The 21,523-nt window shown below is 39.7% G+C and overlaps 1 protein-coding gene across 6 annotated transcripts in view; it reads right to left on the bottom strand.

Annotated features, from left to right (window-relative positions):
* Nucleotides 1–21,523, bottom strand: part of LOC112571409 (muscle calcium channel subunit alpha-1-like) — a 118,601-nt gene that overhangs the window by 16,661 nt on the left and 80,417 nt on the right. For 5 of the 6 annotated variants that reach the window (XM_025250340.1, XM_025250334.1, XM_025250338.1 and 2 more), the window contains 10 exons: nucleotides 15,902–16,024; nucleotides 15,603–15,668; nucleotides 13,385–13,476; nucleotides 11,642–11,804; nucleotides 10,286–10,413; nucleotides 7,686–7,782; nucleotides 7,166–7,370; nucleotides 2,028–2,158; nucleotides 1,450–1,560; nucleotides 146–495 (listed from right to left, as the gene is read on the bottom strand). In XM_025250340.1, coding sequence (XP_025106125.1) covers nucleotides 146–495; nucleotides 1,450–1,560; nucleotides 2,028–2,158; nucleotides 7,166–7,370; nucleotides 7,686–7,782; nucleotides 10,286–10,413; nucleotides 11,642–11,804; nucleotides 13,385–13,476; nucleotides 15,603–15,668; nucleotides 15,902–16,024 — 1,466 coding nt within the window. The remainder of the gene's footprint in view (nucleotides 1–145; nucleotides 496–1,449; nucleotides 1,561–2,027; nucleotides 2,159–7,165; nucleotides 7,371–7,685; nucleotides 7,783–10,285; nucleotides 10,414–11,641; nucleotides 11,805–13,384; nucleotides 13,477–15,602; nucleotides 15,669–15,901; nucleotides 16,025–21,523) is intronic. The other variant, XM_025250335.1, reaches the window with a different exon arrangement.

The following is a 21,523-nucleotide window of genomic DNA, read 5'->3' as shown; positions in this document are numbered from 1 at the left end:
AGTGCTTTTAGAAAGGAAAAAGACTGTCTTCTATGAAAGTTTCTCTCTTGCTTTTTGAGCTGTATGCCCCCTAACCATGCCACAAAGAAAAAAAAAAGTAAAAAAAAAATGAAAGGACCCCATGTTAAGATAAGTGATGTCATACCTGCCACGACTGGGTCGGCGCGATCCCTCTGAAGCCGGGATAGCCAGGGATGGGCGAGGAGAAGGTGAAGGTCGAGGAGAGGGTGAAGGTCGAGGAGATGGTGTGTGATTGAGAGCTGCATGCTCCCCAGCAATGAGATGATTACAGGATGCTGTGCCCCCTATGTTGCCATTAATGGCCTGACCCTGCAAAAGTTTGGCTGTAGCAGCACTGATGGAAGTGAGAGCATTCACTTTGGGCTGAATTCCTGTGGAGTTGCCATATAATGACTGTGTTCGATTCAGGAATGGCAAGATGGGCCGTACGCCTGTAAGTGTACTGACCATGCTTCCAAACAATGTGTGGTTCCGCTGCAACATCATTAAAACAGCACTGCCAACATTCAAATAAGTCAACATGGCATCCTGGTTTCCATGCACCAGAGTTTATTTTCCCCTCTTTTTTCTGTCCTACAGAAAATTAAATTTCTCTTCACATGAACTTTGAAATTTATCATTAATGCATGTCCACAGTTAAGCAACAAAACACTGACATCTTGCCTCTGCTAAGTTGGTTTTACTAAATGTGCTTTAATGAATGACATCCCCACAACTTCTATATTTAGTGCATGAAAATACTCAAGCCCTCTTAATGTTCTGTCAACAAAAAATTTTTTTTTAAGGAGCTCCTGAGCAAATAAGGCCAGAGCCCTCTAGCTGGATGTACACATTTTTCTTTCTTGCTCATAGCATGGATATTTCTGTTGGAGTTAATTTCTTGCTCATAGCATGGATGTTTCTCTTGGAATTTTTTTCTTGCTCATAGCATGGATAGTTTTGTTGGAGTTTCTGCTAGGTCTAGAGGGGTAGAGCAGTTATTTAGTCAGGCTCTTGCTGTTGATGTGCACACTCTTCTCTTTCTTGCTCACAGCAGACAGTGTTTGATGTCATACTTGCTTTACCTCACTCATTCTGCTTAAGACCATGCAAAGACTATGTTGGTTTTTTTTCCCAGCATCTCTGGGCTACTTGCTGTCTGACACCCTTATTCCTTTCCAGTGCAAAGCCATTACTCAGGAGCTGTTAGTGGGTGTTGGTATTGATCAGGCTCGAGTTCATCATCTGCTGGGCAGGTTGTAGACCCAACAGACAGGAGGACTATACTTAGGTTTTGGGAGAGGGGTTTACGTGATACCAACTAAAATTAACGCAGACTTGAAAGTTTTAAGCAAGGATAAAAAAAGTGTGGAACAATTCACTTTAATGTACAGAAACTACACATGCTAGAAATGCATCCAGAAAGACAACTGCTTTATTGTCACTCACCCGGTGCATGGGTTCTTCAATTTCCTTATCCATATACTCTTCCTCGTCCAGGTTGCCCGAGATGGCACGGCGGATCTCTGGCCCCAGGTCATGTACTGCCCGCAGGCCTGCCTAGAAAATCAAGAGGTAACTGCTGATATTTCTCCACTAATCTTTCCTTCATAGCTTCAAATATATTATACAGGCATAAGATCGGGTTGACAAACCTGGAACTATATTTATAAAGAGAGGATAAAATGTTACCCTTTAGGGCTGCATGTAGAAATCAAGAGCGTCTTGTTTCCACAGTTACAGCATAGCGTCCAGTAACCAAAGATGGTACTTTACCCTTAGGGCCGTAGTTATAGAGAATGCATTAAGGTAAAGTTAACATAAATCAGCAGTTATGGGGACTGCACATCACTTCGCAACTTTGGAGACAAGATGTTTGCTCCTGTTTTCCCAACATTGCCCTAGGGAAATCTTTTACCTTTCTTTATAAGTCTGACAACAGATTAACATCTACTATGTAACAGTGACAAAAACAGCATCTACTAAAAACAGTTGACAAACCTGTTACAACTTATTGTGCAACTTACCTGCAGCGCATTCGTGTGCTCCTGTCCCTTTTGGATTTTCTGCATCTGCTCTTTTCTCTTTTTAAAGCGTCGAAAATAATCCTGGATCAGGAAGGTAGCATAAAATTTTCCCACCGTGACATCATCATCTCCTGAAAGCCCAGGGAAAAAAGCTTTAAAACATCATACAAAAATCACTTCTAACTTACGCTGCCAATCCATAGGTTCCAATCCTAGAAATGCTGAAAGAATATAGATGTCTGTATAAGAAAATGTGTGCACAACTGGGAACACTGTGCAGCTAGAAAAATGCAATGGTGGGAAAGGCAAGTTCTCAAAAGATGACAAAGAAAGACCCATTGACATGCAACGAAAAAACATATGGAGCCACAGCCTCACTGAAGCATGACTGCAAAAATTCAGCTGTTAAACTCTGCCATTTGCTGACAGAAGCTGCAACAAGCACTGGTACTGGTTCTTGCCTACAAAAGCTGCATAAGGATCTGGCATTCTTATGTCCACCTGTAACTGTGACAGTTTAAAAAAAAAACAAACTAGAGGCTCATAGCAGCTGTACAGCTCTGTGAAACTGTTTGCTGTACTGTTCCATCTCTCCAATCTTAATGATCGGAGTCGTGTCCCTTCACCTTACATGCTTGGGGGAGGCAGCTCTTCGCATTTTCATATTTCTGACTAATTTGTTGATTTTGGTGCCCATTGTATAGGCCAGTACATTTTTTTTTTTTTGGCGTAGTTGCTGTGCAGGACTGTTTGGCTTTTATTTTCATCTACAACTTACAAATTTCCCACTGACTGCCAATCCTTTCGACATGGTGTCATAATGGTTTCTTCTGCATTTCCAAGTAGCCACTACTTTAGACCTTCCATAAATGGAAAATAAGTCATCTGCTTAAATATTTTCATGCAGTTTTTCTCTGCTTTGTGATCAATACCAGCAGTCTCCTGGCAATGAAATCTCTGTTGGCCCCAGTATCTTTTGATCTATTCTGCATTCCGCACAAACGACAAAATGGCTTTCTGAGCTGTAGATCTAACTGTAAAAACACACAATCTTGGTCTACATAGAGGATGTAATATAGTAACAACCCCAAACTTCCACTAATGTCAATGACAAATTACTTCGCATTTTTTAATTTGCATCATCAATGTGCAGTACTGTTAGACTTTCATTTTTCCTTTATGATTTTCACATTCTGCCGATCTTTTCTACCTGATGCCATAATGGTTTCTTCATCTTTGCCAATCATCGCTACTATGGACCTACTTTTGTGTTTTGTATTTGTAAAGTGCGGTGAGGCTTTGCTTTGGCTGGGGTGCTGCGCTACAAACGGTATTATTATTATTGTACACTGCTAAGTACACTGCTCAGCTAAAAAGTTGGACCGACTTGTTGTCACACAGACAGTAGTCAAGTTTTTTCTGAAATGTTGTCTAAGAAGGTAAAACACTGTAGGTGGACTCAACAGTCGCAAATTGATTTGAAATGCTATTCGGCCATTTCTTCCCACTTGCTACAATGTAGAAAAAGAAAATTTACATGCAAATACGACAGGCATACTGAAGCAAGACTGCTGAATGTCAAGTCAGCTATTAAAGGCTGACAACAGAAGCAGCAATAAGCAATAACATTTTCATGTCACTTGCCACTTGAAATGAGTTTTAGCGCTGTTGTCACTTGCCACAAAAACTGTAGTAAATACTAGCATTTTTGTGTTAAAAATGTGCACACTTTATTTCCACCGTACAGTTCTAAATTATGATATGGGCCTGTTACTAAACAACTGTAAAATTCTTTGGCCTCTTTGAACACAAAAACCTGGAATTACATCTGGGAACAAAGGGATACAGAAAATGCTAGCAAAGACAGCTTGTCACACCAAGTGTCCCATAGTTACAGTAATGTTCAATGCTATTTAACTGCAGTTGGCGAGACTTTACTGCTAAGACATGTTTCCACTAGGCAAACACCAGATTTATGAATTGGGCAGGACCTAAGTGGGACGAGGCCTTTTTAACAAAAAAATCCTCTTATTCTCCTATTTGATAAACAAAAACAGTTGTCTTAAAAAATAAAGTGTAAAGTCTTTGCACACATCGGAAACTGTATACAACAGTTTTTGTTTGGGACAGACACATCGGATATGTTTCGATTTAGCAAAGCACTGGCATAAACATAGGCATAAACATAGAGAGTGATGGCAGCTTGACATCTTAGCAACACAAATGGCTAGGAAAGTGACACAAGAACTGCTGCGGTCTGAAGACACTCATTTTGTCAACGATGTCAGCTTTTTACTGATGCTTGCTGGAGAAAATTCAACACCATGCATTCATTAATTAGCATTATTTGTAATATTTATGCAAAAATGTGTTTATACATCAGACCACCTCTACATTTAGAATTTTGAGTCAAATAACTCAGAAGCCATGCATTAAGCTTTCAAGCACCAAACATGCAGTGCTTCACATTGACACTGTAAGCAAGAAACACACACCAGGAAGAAAGGAAAAGGGAATGGATGAACTGACTTTTACTGAAAATTGTCTTACCCCTAATGTGAGTTTTCTTGTATTTTTTATTTTATTTTTTTTGTAAACTGTTTATTGCGTTATGTAAAAGACATGATTTTTAAAAAAATGCAAAACTACTTCTATTTCCTTTTCTTAGTCTTTCCTTCTAACTCCCTTGCATGACCACCTGCATGCACATACACATGCCCAGAAACTCCCCACAACTTTTTTTTTTTAAAAGGACCCCCCCCCCAATCCATTTTCCACCTAAATATTTGCATGTCATTGTTATCATACTTTGTTCATCCAATGTTACTGCATAACAAACTCTCACACATTGCCTTCAAACTGTCCCCCATATATATAGTTCATCTCATGATATTACTAGTTCTCTCACGCTGCCTTCAAACTACTCTTCTTCCACCATCCATGTTTCATCTTGTATGATATGAAGCAGCAGATTTACATTTTATTCTCCCTCAATATCTTAAAAACAACCAATGGTTTACATTCCATATTCTCGACTGGTTTTCTGTGACCACAAGATGAAATTAAAATGCACTGACACCACGTAAAGTCAAAATTGACTTACCCTAGCAAAGTGGATAGAAAAGAAAGTAAGTAGCCAGAGTGGACAAGGTGCCTACTACTGATGTGCTTTTCTCTGCACTCCATGACCTCCCTTGAAACAGCCTGACTTAGCTTTATGATGCTACTACATTCCACTCTATACATGTTTTACCTAACAATGCCTGATGTTAGTTCATGGTCATCAAGTTATTCTGTGCATCACACACTAGTGCTTACAGCTGCCACACTGAGGTCTAATTAAACTGGTTTGTATGGACTCTGTACAAATGTTAAGCTGCTCTGTTCTTTATAAAACTATTAGCTTTCCTGGCACTCAGTCATCGTAATTCTAATACAATGAAATTTCTGTTCCAAAGGAGTTTTTTTAAAAAACTTTTTAAAAACATACTAATGCTGTTGGTGCTATCACGTATGCATGCTACACTTTTTCCTAAAAGCCAAAACAGATTTCTTTACTTCTGACTGAAACTTTCTCTAAATTTTCCAAGAAATGTTTCAGATCAAGGTTAGTGATAAATTTGACTTCATTCTATATCTGGCGATCCACCACACTGCATATAAGCACTAAGGGAAAGGGTTCTATGTGACTGCACAGCACACCAATTATTAAAAGAAAAAATACTAACTACCCAGCCACTGGATTTACCTGGTACTGTATGCAGATCTGAAAGGTAAGTCACAACAAGCGAGGTGAAGTGCCAAGGAACAGATCTATTTCATAAAAGACCAGGTCAAACCTGGCTTCAAGAAAGTAGATTCTTCTTTCATCCCCTCAAAGGATGTGGGGGGAATTGGTATTTTACGCCGAACCAGCAACTAAGGATATATCCCAGCAAGGCAGCCAGCCCTGTAAACAGATGCCGCATGCAAAGAAAGAATAGCATGCCCGAGAGAAGAGCTGAACCCAGGACAGCCAACCTTCACTGTATTGGTGACAGGATCTAACTGTTGCTCCACTGGGCAGAGTCAGAGTGGCGAATGTGATGTGGTTCCACTGTTTAGAAGCACAGAGGAAAAACGTCCCTTGTCCCCATGCAGCTTTGTGGGAGGGATGGATGGAATGTTAGAGTCTGATGAGGAGTGAAGGTTTCAAGCAGGAGTGTGGACATACAAGATTTCAGTAGACAGGGGGAGGAGCCACCAAAGAGTCCATAGCATAGAGTTGAGAGCTTGTAGTCTATTCTCAATGTAATTGGTGGCCAATAAAGAGAGTGAAGAAATGTTGTTACACCTCAACAACCAGGAAATAAAGACATAAGTGGTCAGGGAGAAGTGATCAATGAAATCACCCTCAGAACAGAAATGAGACCCCCCCCCAAAAAAAAAAAACAAACCAAACAACCCACACACACACACACAAAAAACCAAATAAAAACAAATTGAAAGGAATGTAAGATTACGTGCGTAAAGGAAAGCAGACGTAATGAGATTTAGGAGAGAGGGTGAAATCAAAGTGGGACATGATGATGTGAACATAGGTGGTAATGAAGTAGAAAATCTGATTTTTTTGTTATCACCAAGCTGCTTCAAGTACCTGCCTCAAATTGTGATACTGTAAGAAACAGAATGAATGAATAGGAGGAGAAGAGGAAACAAATGCACTGAAAACTCCTTTCCTAAAAATCCAGTGGCTGCCAGTAAACTAGGGGGTAAAAAAGATCATATGCTTAAAGGATGCTGATCCCAGACTGATGACATGTGCGCACACACACACACAACTGCACACAGATATACATACACGTGCATGCACACCCACACTATACTCTCACTCACGCCCAAGAATCCATCCACAAACAAACATTGCTAGTGCAGACAAAAAAAAAAAAAAAATGACAAGTCAGGCTGGTAGGGTTGGTCAAGTGCTCAACACTGGTGGATAGGCTGCAGATGGTATTGTGGCACTGGCAGAGGGAGTGTGGTGGTAGGAGGGGACACAGAAAAGTTGGAAAAGGAGGAGGTGGAGGAGGTGGAGGTGGTGGTGGCGGCGGCAGCAGAGGCTGGAGGGATCAGCAGGCCATGCAATGAGTACTACTTACTACCTGCTGGGGGGACTACTTGGTCCAGAAGTTTAGGGCTGGTGCGTTTCCAGATTCGTTTGATGACAGCTCTCAACTCCTCGTTAGCCTGATCGATATTGCCCTCTGTCTTGATTTTCAGTGATGTGCGTACCAGGGCAAAAAGGGTAGCATTGAACATAACTGTTCCGTCGCTGTTGAGTGGCATATTCATGCTCACAAGACGCTGCAACATACACATGAGGTTCAAGGTGCTGAAAGCATTCTCTAGTTATGCAAGTAATTTTTCCCCTTTTCATTCTTATAAATTTTTTTTTAAATATTAGTTTTATTTTCATCTACTCTACTTTTCCACACATAAAGTTTACAAAATATTTATTAATTTAAATTTTTGCTTTTCTGTCATTCTTTTACAAAATCAGTGATGTAAAAACTACCCCTGTAATGTACCACACAAATTGTTAGCGTAACTACCTTTCCTTGCCATTGTGTGCACAATGTTGAGAAACAAAACAGATTAAGCTTGACAAACACTCTCTACCTTACAAGCCACTCTATGAGGGCACAACTTGCCAAAGCCAAGAGGAGGAGAGATTTTTCTTAGAAGTGTTACAACATCCAGATGTTTGATGCGGCCTCTGCAAAAAAGAAAAAAAAAAGTTCAAGTATCCAAACTTTTCAAGTCCTAAAGATTTTGCAACAGGACTGTAGCCAGGATCTGAGCACAGTTCCAATAATCATGTCAAAAGACCTTAGCCAGGTTCTGAGCATACTTCCTGTGACAATATAACCAGGATCTGAGCATAGTTACAGTGATAATGTCAAAAGTCATAAACAATCTAGACATAGAAATTTGTGTCATGATGCTGTTGGCATGGAATAACATGTCATTATCGTTACAAGCCCTCCAGGCGATGTTAAATGTGGTCTACAACATAGGAGCAACACTAAGATTCATGGTAGCAAAAGATAAAGACTACATCCTTCTAATCACCAAGCCGAATGTTAATGCTAGTAATGTTCAAAACAAATACCATTAAGGTTTGGCGAGGGCCAGTCCTGTTTCAATGACTGAAGGAAATGGTACAGAGGCAATACCAAGGGATGGTCTCATTAATTATCTTACTATTATTATTGAGGGCCCCTTGATAACAGCTATGTTAATTGTGTAGTGCTTTGCATATAGATGTGACTAATTAAAATTAAATAGTACACTGGAACCTCCTCATTAAGACCTTCTCTACTGCAGCTGTCACAAACCTGCTATTTTTTAAAGAAATAATTTTGATGGGATAGGAATGGAATATGGAAAAAGGGAGGTAGATGGCATGTGATTTGCATGGGAGTGTGTGGGTATGAGCGTCTTATGATGGCTGCTTTATCTTAGCTGTAACAGTGTAATTGAAAGGCTCTGATAGTATAATCTGTGAATGGCAGGGCTGAGGCCAAGGAGTGATTTTTGATGCTGTTTCATTCTAGAATACTCTCCCCCTTGTCTGGGTTTGGGAATTTTGCGGTTTTCCTTGGTGTTGTGACCAAAGTTGCTATAGAGACTTAATCTACAGTCGGACCTCGATAAGTCGAACTCAAAGGGACCCGAAAAAAAATTTGTCTTACGGAGTTTTTGAGTTAGGGAAAATGGCGAAATAGGCGCAGGTTAATCAAGGACAATGTTTTTCCGGCTTACGCTGACCACTTGCCATTTCCACGGCACGTACAGCATGGGCATAACCACACCAACACGAACTCTATTCAGTGCTTGTCCCGATAAGAGACTGACAAAGATGAAAGGAAAACGGGGTAAAAGCCTCTTTTCTTGAGACAGTTTGGAACATAGTGGAACAGTTTGAGACATAGTAGCGTCTGGTTGGTGATGACTCAAACTTCGACTAACGGAGGTTGGAAGCCAAAACATCGAGTTAAGGAGACCTAAAATACATTGGTCTTATGGAATTTGGCGGAACTAACAATTAATTCGATATAGGGAGGTTTTTGACTTGGGGAAGGTCGATTTATCGAGGTCCAACTGTATTCACTTGAAAAAAACTGTTGAGGTGAGTCCGTCAGTTTTGATTTTAGCTGTGTGTGTGCAATGGGTGTGTGATGATGTAGGTGTCTTAAAAAGGGTCTAAATGTAAGATTGTAGGTTTTTAAGATTTGTATGATGCAAAACCTTATCCTTATGTTGTCCATATCTTTATCTTGTAACTAGCACTTGTTTTGTTTATTGTTTTACTTTTGTATCTGAGCATACTTCCCAAGTATAATTGTCCACTGGAATTAATAAAGCTGGTCATTGTTATTGTGATAAAATTATTAATTGGGGAATGTTTGATAAGCAATATCATAAATTTAAAGCTGAATGATTGTTAGATTTTAAGGAGTGTATTTTTCTGTCCATTTTTCTTTATCTGTGTGTTCTTGTATATTAGTAGACTGAATCATGCTGGACTAAGAGAGGGGCATCAACTGGAAAAAGACTTGTGTCTGTGTTCTTTTCATGTTGGTGCTCTGAAAATACCGGTAGAGGCTTCAAAGAGGACTTCAAATAGAAGTGACTTTAACAAGAGAATTATGGTTTTAAATGTGTGTTAATGTATGTGTGTAAAATATATTACTCACTTTGCTGAATAATTTGGAATATTACATTTATTTCCTAAATTTGGATTTTTTTGATGTTTTCTATCTTGTCTGAAAGTAACGGTAGAGTTGCACACAACAGCAGCCTCCCCCCCCCCTTTAGATACAGCTTAAACAATTTTCATGGACATATTTTGCTGAATAAATTACTATGACTACCTTCCCAAAGTGACATAATGACTGACAGTTTGTGCTCTATCACAACTTCTTAGCAGAATTTGCAAGTAAACAAAAATTAACTACATTTTAAAGAAGATTGCTTCTGGCTGAGAGTTTGCCCTATATTAAGACTTTCTGCAGAAATAATGTCAGATGAATTAAGTACATTGTGAAAGAATCTGCTTGTTCAATGCTGTCTCTTTGTTTACCAGTGCATTGGAATGAAAGCAGACTGAACATCTCCTACAATGACAGTTACAATCTAGTTTTGGTGAATTTAATAGAGAGGTTCTTGTAGCACCCAATGATATTGTACAATGACTGATTGCAACCTTGACTCACTTGGCTTCAGGGTCATACTCTGACCACAGACGTACAAACTCATCAAGGTGGTGTGGACCTAAGATTGACCAGTCCCTGGTCAGGTAGTCAAAGTTGTCCATGATAACAGCAACAAACAGATTGATGATCTGTAGAATGACATATTAAGACACAATTAGGCAAAACAATACAATTCAAAAACAATATTAAAATGTGATAAAAACAGAAGCAATAAAAATAAAATTTTGTGGGTAAATTCTATTTCTTTGAGACTTACCAAATGACATGACCACAGAAGATAAAGGGTTACACTTGCTCTTTAACCATCAAAAAGTTCTCTCCCTTAACTGGCACAGTCAAAGAATTATAAATGTAAATACAGCTGTTTTCTGACTTTTCAATTTGTTGAGAAGAAAAATCTTAGATTATTTCACCAATGATTACACACCCACACACATTTAAGTCATGCCACTATACAGCCAACTTTCAGTCTTTTATACTATGTTTACCTCTATGCACATTTTAATGCACTCCTTGCACAAACACACATACACATCCATGTGCTCACTCACCGACTTGCACTACACATGACTCCATACAGATCTGTGCACAGAAAAGTTCAAAGAGGCTAATGGTATGCCTATATCTAACCCCAAAGGGCAGTAAGATGGATTAAACCATTAGCCAGGTGTTATCTCTTGGCCATGACCTTTGTCAATCCGTTCAAGCTGTGCTGAGACTAGAACATTCCTGGTGAGGGACGATTGCAGTCAATTGTTTTGCTAAAAGCATACACCATCCAGCTGTCAAGTTTTCTGTTTTTGTGTGGTGCTGCCTTGCCTGACAGTGATTGATGTCAGTGGATTTTTGATTACTAGATAAAACTAGGCCAAAATGTCCCTCTTAAGGTAAAACATTTTTCAGCTGGTGTAGGAAGCAGATTGTCAGGGAAACGCCTTATTTCCCTTGTAAGCAAAGTTTGCGAGAGTGTGTGAGCACGTGTGCCACATGAAAATGAAAAAAAGGGTCTAATTCGTAAATCCTGTGCAGGAACATTCCAGGTGCTGACATTCGTGAGAGTATTTGTGTTATTGTGACCTGACCAGAACCAGCTTAAAAAACAGATAACAGATAAGTAGGAAAAAAACTGAAAAGTAGACAGCAGGCGCTTCAGTAAAAAGATGAGAAGCCCATGGACATGTCATTGTTTTGTGTTGTTGAAAGAACGCGTGTGTTGATCTTGGGAGAGTAGCATCCGTAACACAGATATGTTGCTGGGCCTTTTTGACCAGGAACTTCATATAGCTGTTCAAACTAAGGTCATTGGTGATGGTTATTTACAGGAACCTGAAGTGGTCCATCTACTCTTGGACTTACCAAAAAGGAGCACAAAATGTAGAAAGAGATGAAGTAGATGAAGGCAAATTCTGTGCCACATGATTCGGTGGAATTATAGTTCTCTGACTCCTTGTCACACAAAACTGAAGTTTTGGCTCTACAAGACAACATAATCTGCTGCCAAGCCTCTCCTGTGGCAGATCTGTAATAAAGAATGTATATTAGCACCTACATTTGCTGTCTACATGTAATAATGAATGTATATTAGCACCTACATTTGCAGTCTACATGTGTGGATGAACATTTTGGAATAAAAGTATACACACATGGTGGGGGGAGGGGCTCACTGTAAGGCAACCGTGAAGGTCCCAGTGGTCATACATGTGCGGGGACTGTATATAGGAGTATTTCTTTTTTTTAGCTTACCAGATGATATGCTCATAGGTGATAATAGACTACATTTGCTCCTTAATCCCTGAAAGTTCACTTCCGGACACTAAAGATTCTGCTGCCCAGGTTGGGACCAAACTCCAGAAGTCAACAGCCATGATGCTTCTGGTGGCCCCAGGGAGATGAGAGAAAGCATGGATGACAGATCTTGTTCCTCAAGGCGCTATGGGCCCTAAAAGTTCTTCCTCATTTGCTCAAACAGCACAGGATTCTGTTCCCCTCTTGAATTGGAAAAGATGAATCTTCAAGTCTGGGGACTGTTTAGGTAGTCATTTCCAGCCAGTGATTCTATACTTACAAGATGACATGACATGCCTTTCCAATTTCTCTGCTGCTCATTTAGGTTAAGTATCGATAAAAAAAAACCAACAACCCTGCTTTATTGGCTTTACCGTCATATTTATAGCTAAGGGCTGTTGAAAATCTGACGAGTGGAGCACTCTATACGCCAGGCATGTGGTAGCTCTCTGTTCAGGAGTAAACTTTTGTTGGTTAAAAGCCTTTTATCGCTTATGTCCACTGGTAAATCTCAAAGAATGAGAATTTACAATAAAAGTTTCATTTTAGGTGCAAGCTAATCACACATTAAAAAATGTAGAGGTAGTCCTGTAACCTTTGGGCTGTTGAGCAGCAAGGTGTTTGAGACCAAACTTTCCCTGGGGCTAACTTTTGTGAGTGGGTTCAATTTCCATGGTCTAACTGCCTAATCTTCCCTCTAAACAGTTAATTACCCTTTCCGCAGTTGGGTCAACTAGGGGATGGATGCAGCATCACACTTAGTGAAGCAGCTATAGTGTATGCCTTTGGGCTTAGATACCAGAGCTATAACTATTCAGCTCCCCATTTTCACATCTCACCTCTTGCCCCTCATCTCTTGGTCTACAGGCAGCCCTGTCAACACTGAGAATACTCCGGCATACCCATATATCAAGCTGTCGTGAATAAAAGTTCCTGCTAAGAGATAATCCTATGTATGCAGCCAATGCTATGTTGCATACTCCATAAAGTAGCACCATGCTGCTGCAACATTTACAAAAACGCTAACAAACGTGTGTAGAACATGCGACATAAAGTGCAGAGTCCAATCAAACCAAGGGAGCACAGCCACTCAGGTCCGTTTGTCAGATTCGTCCTTATCTATCCTTCCTTGAAGACTGATTTATAGATCTGGCAAGATAATGCTTTGCAAGGTGAGTGGTAATTTGCTTCATCTTGCACTGATTACAAGAGCACATGTAATGTTCTGTAATGCACAAGTGCTGTTAGACTGTAATCAGCACCACATCAGGACAACAATTAGCACCCAGGAAGTGCTGCAGAGCCATAACTCACCTGAAAAGAACAAGCACTGCATGAGGAAATGTCTGGAAATTGTTGTTACGATGAATCTCGGTGTTGTCATCCAGTCTGATTTTACCGAACACCTGAAATTAAAGTATAATATTCCATGTAGAAAAATAACAGCCTTATGATAGAGGTGTACCTCATTATTCTCCACACCCCAGTTTTCTTTCTTAAGCAACTCAGACTTAATGTTACCACTCTTGTCAAACATCTCTTTCCTATGCAGTAAGTTTTCCCTCTATTTTGACCATGAGTGTCACTATCAGACATTTTTCTATGCCAGCCTTTCTCTCAGTGCTTGGGATGCGCCAGTTTTAGAAAGGCAGCTTACAGCAGACAATGTTTGACGTCATTTTCCAGGCTATTTTTACCCGGTTTGTGTGGAAAGGTCGAGGCCTTTTTTTCACTGACTGTAGCAAACGCCGGATGTCATGCCCATGCTGTCACATGTCATCTGCTTGAGTGCTGAGTTTGCTGCTTGTTCTAGCATTAGGAATTCGCTGTTCATTGCCCCTCCCAACACTGTCCGCAGTTTTGGCATGAAAAGCCTTCGTGCTGTAGCATCACATGGGTGTTGTGGGCGCTGGCCATTGGTTCCAGTCCATGGGAGACAATGTAGTGAACCCAAGAGCGTAGCATCCCTCAGGACATTCTTCATAAGAGGCTGAGAGGAGCAGGGCTGAGAGGAGCAGGTTGTTTTTGGAAAGCGGTGAGAGACCGCCTAGGCAGGATGCTGTGCTTTGCACAGAAGCCATAGGTGACCACGCAAGCTAGGGGTGGAGTGGAAGGCAGGTACTGTTAGTGGACACAGTAGCCAGTGGTGGCCATCAGGAACCAGTTGAAATCTGTTGAGCTGGTGCAGGTTCAGTAGACAGTTGGTGACCACAAGGGTCTGTGAGATGGGAGCAGGCTGCCCATACTGTCGGTTATGAGTGGGTGAGTGCCAGGCACTTCATAAGCCGCATGGGTGAGTGGTTGATTTCTTGGCGGTTTTCCAACATATATATACAAGTGGAAGCCTTGATTAGTGGATGAGAGGCTGCACATATATGCGTGTACGAGTCTATGTTACCTCTGTGCTAGGGTTAAAACTTTATCTGCTAGTCTAAGAGAGGGGCTCTATTAGAGTACCCCATGTTTGTTGATTAAGGGATGCGACTGCTGGGTAGCGCATTGGGCGCGCACCCTTTTTGTTGGTTGAATTTTGAAAGAACTCAATAGGACAGTATTAGGTCATAGCTACGAGTGGGTCCTGGTGGGGGAAGTCTTTTTGTTTTATGCTGAGGCCACCAAGTGACAGATGTTCTTTTGTTTTCTCCACAGGCTTGACATCTTTATCATCTTATTCTTAACTTCTTACATTCTTCATATTTTGGTGTGATCTTATTGACCTTGTCCTGGTTTTTCTTGTTGGTGTGTTTCTTCAGTTTTGTCATCTCATTCTTCCACGCCTTTTCCTCCCCTGTTCTACGTTTAGTCCTCCCCTTTGTTCCGTCGCCTTCATCATCCGGTCCTGCATCGTGCGGTCAACAAGGCAGTTCGGACTGTGGACCAGCAAAGGGTTTCTGTGCACGTAGAATGGACAGTGCAGTAGTGGTCACCTTGAGAACGTCACGTAAGGCCACAGAAACCGAAGAAAGTGTAAACAGAGTACATGGTGTTCTAGATCTAATGTTAGGCCTGAAGGCCTCAGGAGCAAGAACTCTTGACAGTAGTGCGCCGCAGTGTGTGCTGGCGTTTTTTATTAATATCTCCCTTACTAACATATTTCATTACTACATTTTTTTTGCGTGGGATAGTCCCCCTGTTTTCTTGCGTATGCATATGTGTATTTCTCCAATCATTTTTTTCTCATTTTCATCTACACGTGATTAAACTTCATATTTGTACCATTCATTTTGTATTTATTGTGGTCTACGTTCATAAAAGGTTCAATAGGTATGTCGTGTCCTGCCTCTGGCTGAGTGGGTGTGTGTTCGTGCCGGCTGGGTGAGTGGTTGTGAGCATGGGTCCGGCGACAAAAGGCTCTACATTGCTATAGGTTTATAGATCTGTTTGTGCATCCTTTTGACACCCTGTCTCACCCTCAGCCCACAGTCCACTTCTTTCTGCTACATCCACTTATTTCCCCACCCCTCTCTGTCCTTTATTTCAGTCGTCCTTACAACACTATTTTCAAAATAAAAAGATGCTGATGACTGCTCACCTGCATTCCGATTACAGCATAGATGAAGAAAAGCATGACAATCAGCAAGGCTACGTAAGGGAGGGCCTGCAAACACCAAAACTCACTCAGGCACATCAAGAAAACAATCTATTTTTCTGTTTCAAGTATTTGCACAAAACTAAAACTAAAAGTTTCTGCTATTAATTTTCTTTTCTTAACAACAACAACACAAAAAAAAAAAAAGAGAAAAAAAAGAAAGAAGACAACAAGTAAACAAAAACATATGTGCACCTAAACCCCTGTCCAAAACCTCACTGTGTGTTCTTGCAAGTATGTACCTGGAAAGACTTGATGAAGGTCCACAGAAGGGTCCGAATGCCCTCCCCTCGGCTGAGGAGTTTGACCAAGCGCATGACACGGAAGAGGCGGAAGAAGTTGATGCTGATGATGGACTTGCCTGGCTACAACAGTCACATAACTGATCAACTATAATGCACACACACACACCACACGCATGGATGCGCATGTTCACGCACACACACACACATTCTACATTCACATGCATCTACTCAAGGCATGTGTACGGAGATACAAACTGATGCCAAGAACCCTCTCAGAGTAATAATCAATGTCCCCTCTCTGAACACCTGGCACCAGAAGAGTGCAGAAATAATTGCTTTTGGGAATGCTCACATGCTTGAGAAAGACACTGATTCAGAAAAACATCTCAACCAACTTGCATCTAAGCTCAGTATAGTTAGTGACTTACAAAATTTTATCATTAGACACCTGGTGATATGAGACAGAAGAAAGACTGATAAGAAAATTATTTGTACTCAACATTATTTCATGGTAAGTTTATATAGTTTGAATATGAATATTAAAGTTATTCAAAGCATTTTAAAAAACTAACAAGTAATATTTGCCAACCTAAACCTAAACTATAAATTATATATAAGCTGGTGAAAGATAATGCTTTATTGAAGAAACAATTATGTGGCTCATTATGATTTGCAGGCACCAGAAGACTTTAAAAGTAATTTTTTAACAGAGGCAAAATATCAAATATGGGAGAAGGCAGCACAGGGAGAAAAATACCAGATTCACTAACCTTATCTACAAAAATAATTACTGCACTCTCAACTATCCTATCTACTGCTGAAATAAAACAATCTGATGAACTGCAGTAATAATTTATTCACTACTATGATGACCTATTACTGTAAAGAATGGCTTTCAAACTCTACACGCAAAAAAAAAAAAAAAAAAAAAAGAAGAAAATGAACAGAATTCTTGAGACAAAGTTGGCCTGCTTTGCATGTACTGCTCTAGCAAAAACTGTCTTTCTTGTGTTTTCCTCTTCTAGCTTATTTACAGGCAAACTTAATCAGTAGAAATCTGAAAAGCACATACAAAGCCACTAGACCCTTTTTCTGGAATTCTCATAGCACAAAAACCTTTTTTAGCTACTGACTAAATATGCTGATCTCATCTGACAGTCTAAATAAAACTATGGCCAGAGCGTCCATGTGCTTTTCTCCCTGGACCTCTTGACCACTAACTGAAGCGCACCTGTAGATGATGATTGCAGATGCCTACTCTCCCTGCATTCAGCCGCATGCATGATGTAACAAATACATGCATCCTCTCACACACTCATCCTCCCTTGGATTACAGACAAGTCAATGAAGGGATGGGGTGGTCCTCCTCCAACTACATGGGACAATAGGAAGCCAGCACCAGTCCACAATGTGGGACACAAAAGCAGGGGCATAGAAAAAGGAGCTTGCAGATTGTCAACATCACTGAGAACAGGACAGTAAGAGCAGGACAGGAATATCCTCATCATCTAGGCTTCTGTCTTATTTTACACAATCTATCTTCTTATCTTCTTCCTTTCCCATCTTTTAAACAAAATGTCTGGCTCTGCACCATTCTGAAGACTGATATGTGAACCTCATGTGACACTTCCAATGCATGAACTTGATGCCGTTGTAATTTATTATTTGCCCGCTTTTATAAATTTTTTTCTTCTTGAGAGTTTGCTTGGTTTTATATTGGCCAGGACATTTAACTGAGATTGAGGAGGGTCTACAGTCTATAGATGTAGTACATATTCAATCTGTCATCGTAACCTATTTTTCCATGGTAGTGGCAGGGTACTCAACTCTGTCAATGACTGATAGCATTATTTTATACTGCATTAAAAATGGTGGACAAAGTTTAAGAACACTCTGTAAGCCTAATGGGTCACAGGCTTGGGTCAGGAGGGGCTTTTCCACTGCATGCAAAGTACTGTCCAGAGAGAGGCGATGCAAGGTTCTGGCAGGAACCAGCAATGTTTCCAGTAACTGTAGGGAGATGTGGCTGCTGTCAGGGTTAGAAGGGTAGCAGGATGCATTAACAGCAAAGGTATTAAGCCAGTAATTTCAGGAGATTTTACAAGGCAGCCCCACCTCCATAAGTCAACAAAATGCTACCCATTCTCGCACTTGGCCTGTGTCATAAATTATATTATTGAAACTAGGAATCTCTGACCCTGCACTACAATAAACATACAGCCAGACTTCTAAGCATGTATTCTATGCCTTTGATAGGCTTAACAAGTCTAGTCTTCATGAAACTTTTAATGGACAGCATTTCTATGCCATGTGTAAGCACATTCACACAGGCACAAATGCTCTCTCTCTCTCTCACATACAACATACACATACATATGAAAGCTAAAACAACTATCTCCCTGCTGATGAAGAATGAGTGGGTGGCCCATGTTGTAACATCACTGGCTGAAAAAGATGGGAGAGGGCTATAGGTAGGGGTGATGGTGAGGAGACCCTGCCAGTCTTTGAGCTACAGGAAAACACCACTAACAGTACACATACTCCAACAGTGCACAGATGGATAGAGCTACCATATAACCATGACAACACCGCCACCAACCTCTTCCACCACAGCTGTGTCCTCCACATTTTGCTTCATGTGAAACAAGTCACAAGTAACAGGAGCAGTCAATGGCAAACATGAACATTTCACACTGGCCAGTACACAAGGGTGCATAACCCCTCTTGTATCCCCCCACCCTTCTCCATAAAGTGCTTTTATTCTGTATTTATCTTCTTGATACTAACTGGATGCTTACTGCTACATTCAGAAAGAGTTATTATGGGATTCACAGGTGTACTTAATCCAGCTGCAATTAGCTATGTTGTATATGGCTGCTGTTTATCTGGTACCTTATACTGATATATTTTTTGTAAAAAATTAAAATCAGTAACGATAAATATACATAAATATTTAATACCATTTACCAATATTTTAAACTGTTTTATAAACATAAGGCTTAAAAAAGGGTCGTACAGAAAAAGAAAATGCCTTTCATTACTATTGCTGATCTGTATGGTGTATTACAAATGATAATTATGTGTGTGGGCATGTGTGTGTGGTCAGACATAAATTGTAAGTAGGGATATATTTTCCTGCAAAAACATAAGTTTTGATCAGTGCCATCAAATACTAACAAAAATTTATGATCACCTGCTACTCTTCTTATCCCATAACTTTCCTATGCAAACATTCAGTACTGATGCTAAGAAAACAAAAGTTGTCAACCCTCTTAATCCAGGGACACTCTGCCTGCATAGACACCAGTCAACATATCTGCTGACCTTGTTTATAAACCAGAATCCATAATGGCATACAGGGATCATGCACTGGGATCATCCCAGAGTGCAAGTTACTCCTCTTTCTACTCAAGTCACATTTATTTAAATAAAACTCAATGCAAATTAGCTCCCCATAATGCCCTCAAGGATTTTTATTGACTTCAGCAGTATTTTAAAATCTCAATATATTTCTAATTTTTCGAAAGTCCACTAAAGACACAATGCATGATTAGTCATCTCCTATGCAGACAATACCTGTCTACACTTATCTAGCATTTGTACTTATTTCTCTTCTCTATAAAGATTTATCATCCCAGACTTAAGGCAAAGAAAGCAACAAAACATTTTTTTATGCAATAAACCACTAACACAAATGACACAAGAATTCTTAAGAAAAAAAAATTGACAAACCTTCCATGCAAATTTATAAAATATTGGTGGACACAGTTTGCACAGAAACAGACTGAAAATGTCCATGGCAAAAATCAAAGTAACATGCATGCAGCAGATAGCATGAGAGAACAGAAAGCATGTGAATTGTTGTTGCATTCTAAGCTGTGTGTTCAACACTCCTAGCATACTCTTCATTGTAGGACTAACGGTAACGTGGGAACTCTTTTTTGGAGTTATACCACAGGTTCAAGGAAGCAGCGCTATGCTCTTTTGTTTTGTTATGACAAATAGTGCAAAGGAAGGCAAGAAAAACATGCAGGAGATAGACTGGAGTCAGCAAGAATCAGGATTTTAAACACAAACCCCAGTACCAACCCAACAAACAATAATGGTTCCCAACAGCTTTTTAAACAACTCCATCATGAAGCCATTAAACATTTGTTGAAAAAAGTTACCATTAAAATCACATAAATTGTAACAAAATATGAGTTGAACTTTTACGCATAGAAAAAAATCTGTTCCTCAGCTTATGTAGTTTAGCTCCTCTCCAGTCTCATTTCACTTTATATACTTTTTCTTAACTATCCCAAATCCTGCACACTTTAAAAAATAAATAAATAATAAAAAAAAAAATCCAGCAAACTTCATTTTGTCAGAAGAAAGAAGTCTGCAACTCTGGAGCCAACACATAACTAATTAAAGTGCAAAAATCAACGACAAATATTGCACAGATCCACAGGTTGTTCATAAACTTGCTAACTGTGCCATGAACACTGTACCAGGTAAATAAATGAGCAGACTTGCAATCTATGCCAAGTAAACAGTTCCAACTTTCAAAGGCTGGAAGCTATGCTTCTCAGGCACTTCAACAGGCCCTCTAAATGTCTGTTACTATACTCAAGAAAACAGCATTTTCTCAACACTTGCTATTGGGCAGGCCAAGGTAAAGACATGAAATACATCACATTTAAAGCCAAATAGGCAAGGTCATCTGCCATAACATTTTCAGAATCTGTGATTGATGATTAAGTCAACTGTGTAAAATTAAAAAACAAAAAAAGAGAGCAAGAGTTGGGGTGTGCGTGAGAGAGAGACTGTAAGATAAGATAATACTTTATTTATCCCAGAGAGCAATTCAGTTATGCGAGTGAGAAACTATTTTAAGTAATTGCACCAGCTCATCTCAGTCAGTATTTACATAACTACTAACTACATTTACCTTTGCCAATGTTACCTATCTCAATATAGATGTAATACTTCAAGAACTAAGCATTCTTCACATGTTAAATTACATACTGTATTTTGCTGCAGTTTGCAGATTACAAGTGAGCATGCATACACATACTCTTTTAGGAACTGTGACAATGAAAAGAAAAAAATGAATTCACTTAAAAGATTTGTATGTCCATGCTTGAATATTTCTTTCTTGCATTTCACAAATAGTTTTCTTTCACATAAAACTATTTTGTAATTTTTAATCAGTTAGGAAAAGGCTGCTGAAAAATACAACCCTGTTCCTAATTTTAATGTCGTATTTGTTTCATAAAATAAAAATTTACTGTTAAAAAAGTGTTTGATGCATCTTCTCACACAGGCTACACAACATTCTCATACATATATATACACACTTACATTTGAATATGTGATCTTACATTTTGCATTACATATATGTAAATACAGTTTCTGATGCTGCCATATTCCATAGTGACTGTAATGTGACAAAGAGAGAAGAGGTGAACATACTACTGACAGCAACTGCACCAGACCACGAAACAAGTCAGCAGTTGTGCAGAAAACTGACACCACATGTAGAGGACCCACAGCCGCACTTTACGACAAAGCCAAACATAAAGAAAGTGAAACTAAATGGTGAAGGGTGTACTAGTGTGACTAACCAAACTTCAT

The sequence above is a fragment of the Pomacea canaliculata genome, linkage group LG9, assembly GCF_003073045.1.
Source record: "Pomacea canaliculata isolate SZHN2017 linkage group LG9, ASM307304v1, whole genome shotgun sequence".
Classification (NCBI taxonomy): Eukaryota; Metazoa; Mollusca; class Gastropoda; order Architaenioglossa; family Ampullariidae; genus Pomacea; species Pomacea canaliculata.
The sequence above is the reverse complement of the archived record's forward strand: the minus strand, read 5'-3'. Positions and strand labels throughout refer to the sequence as shown.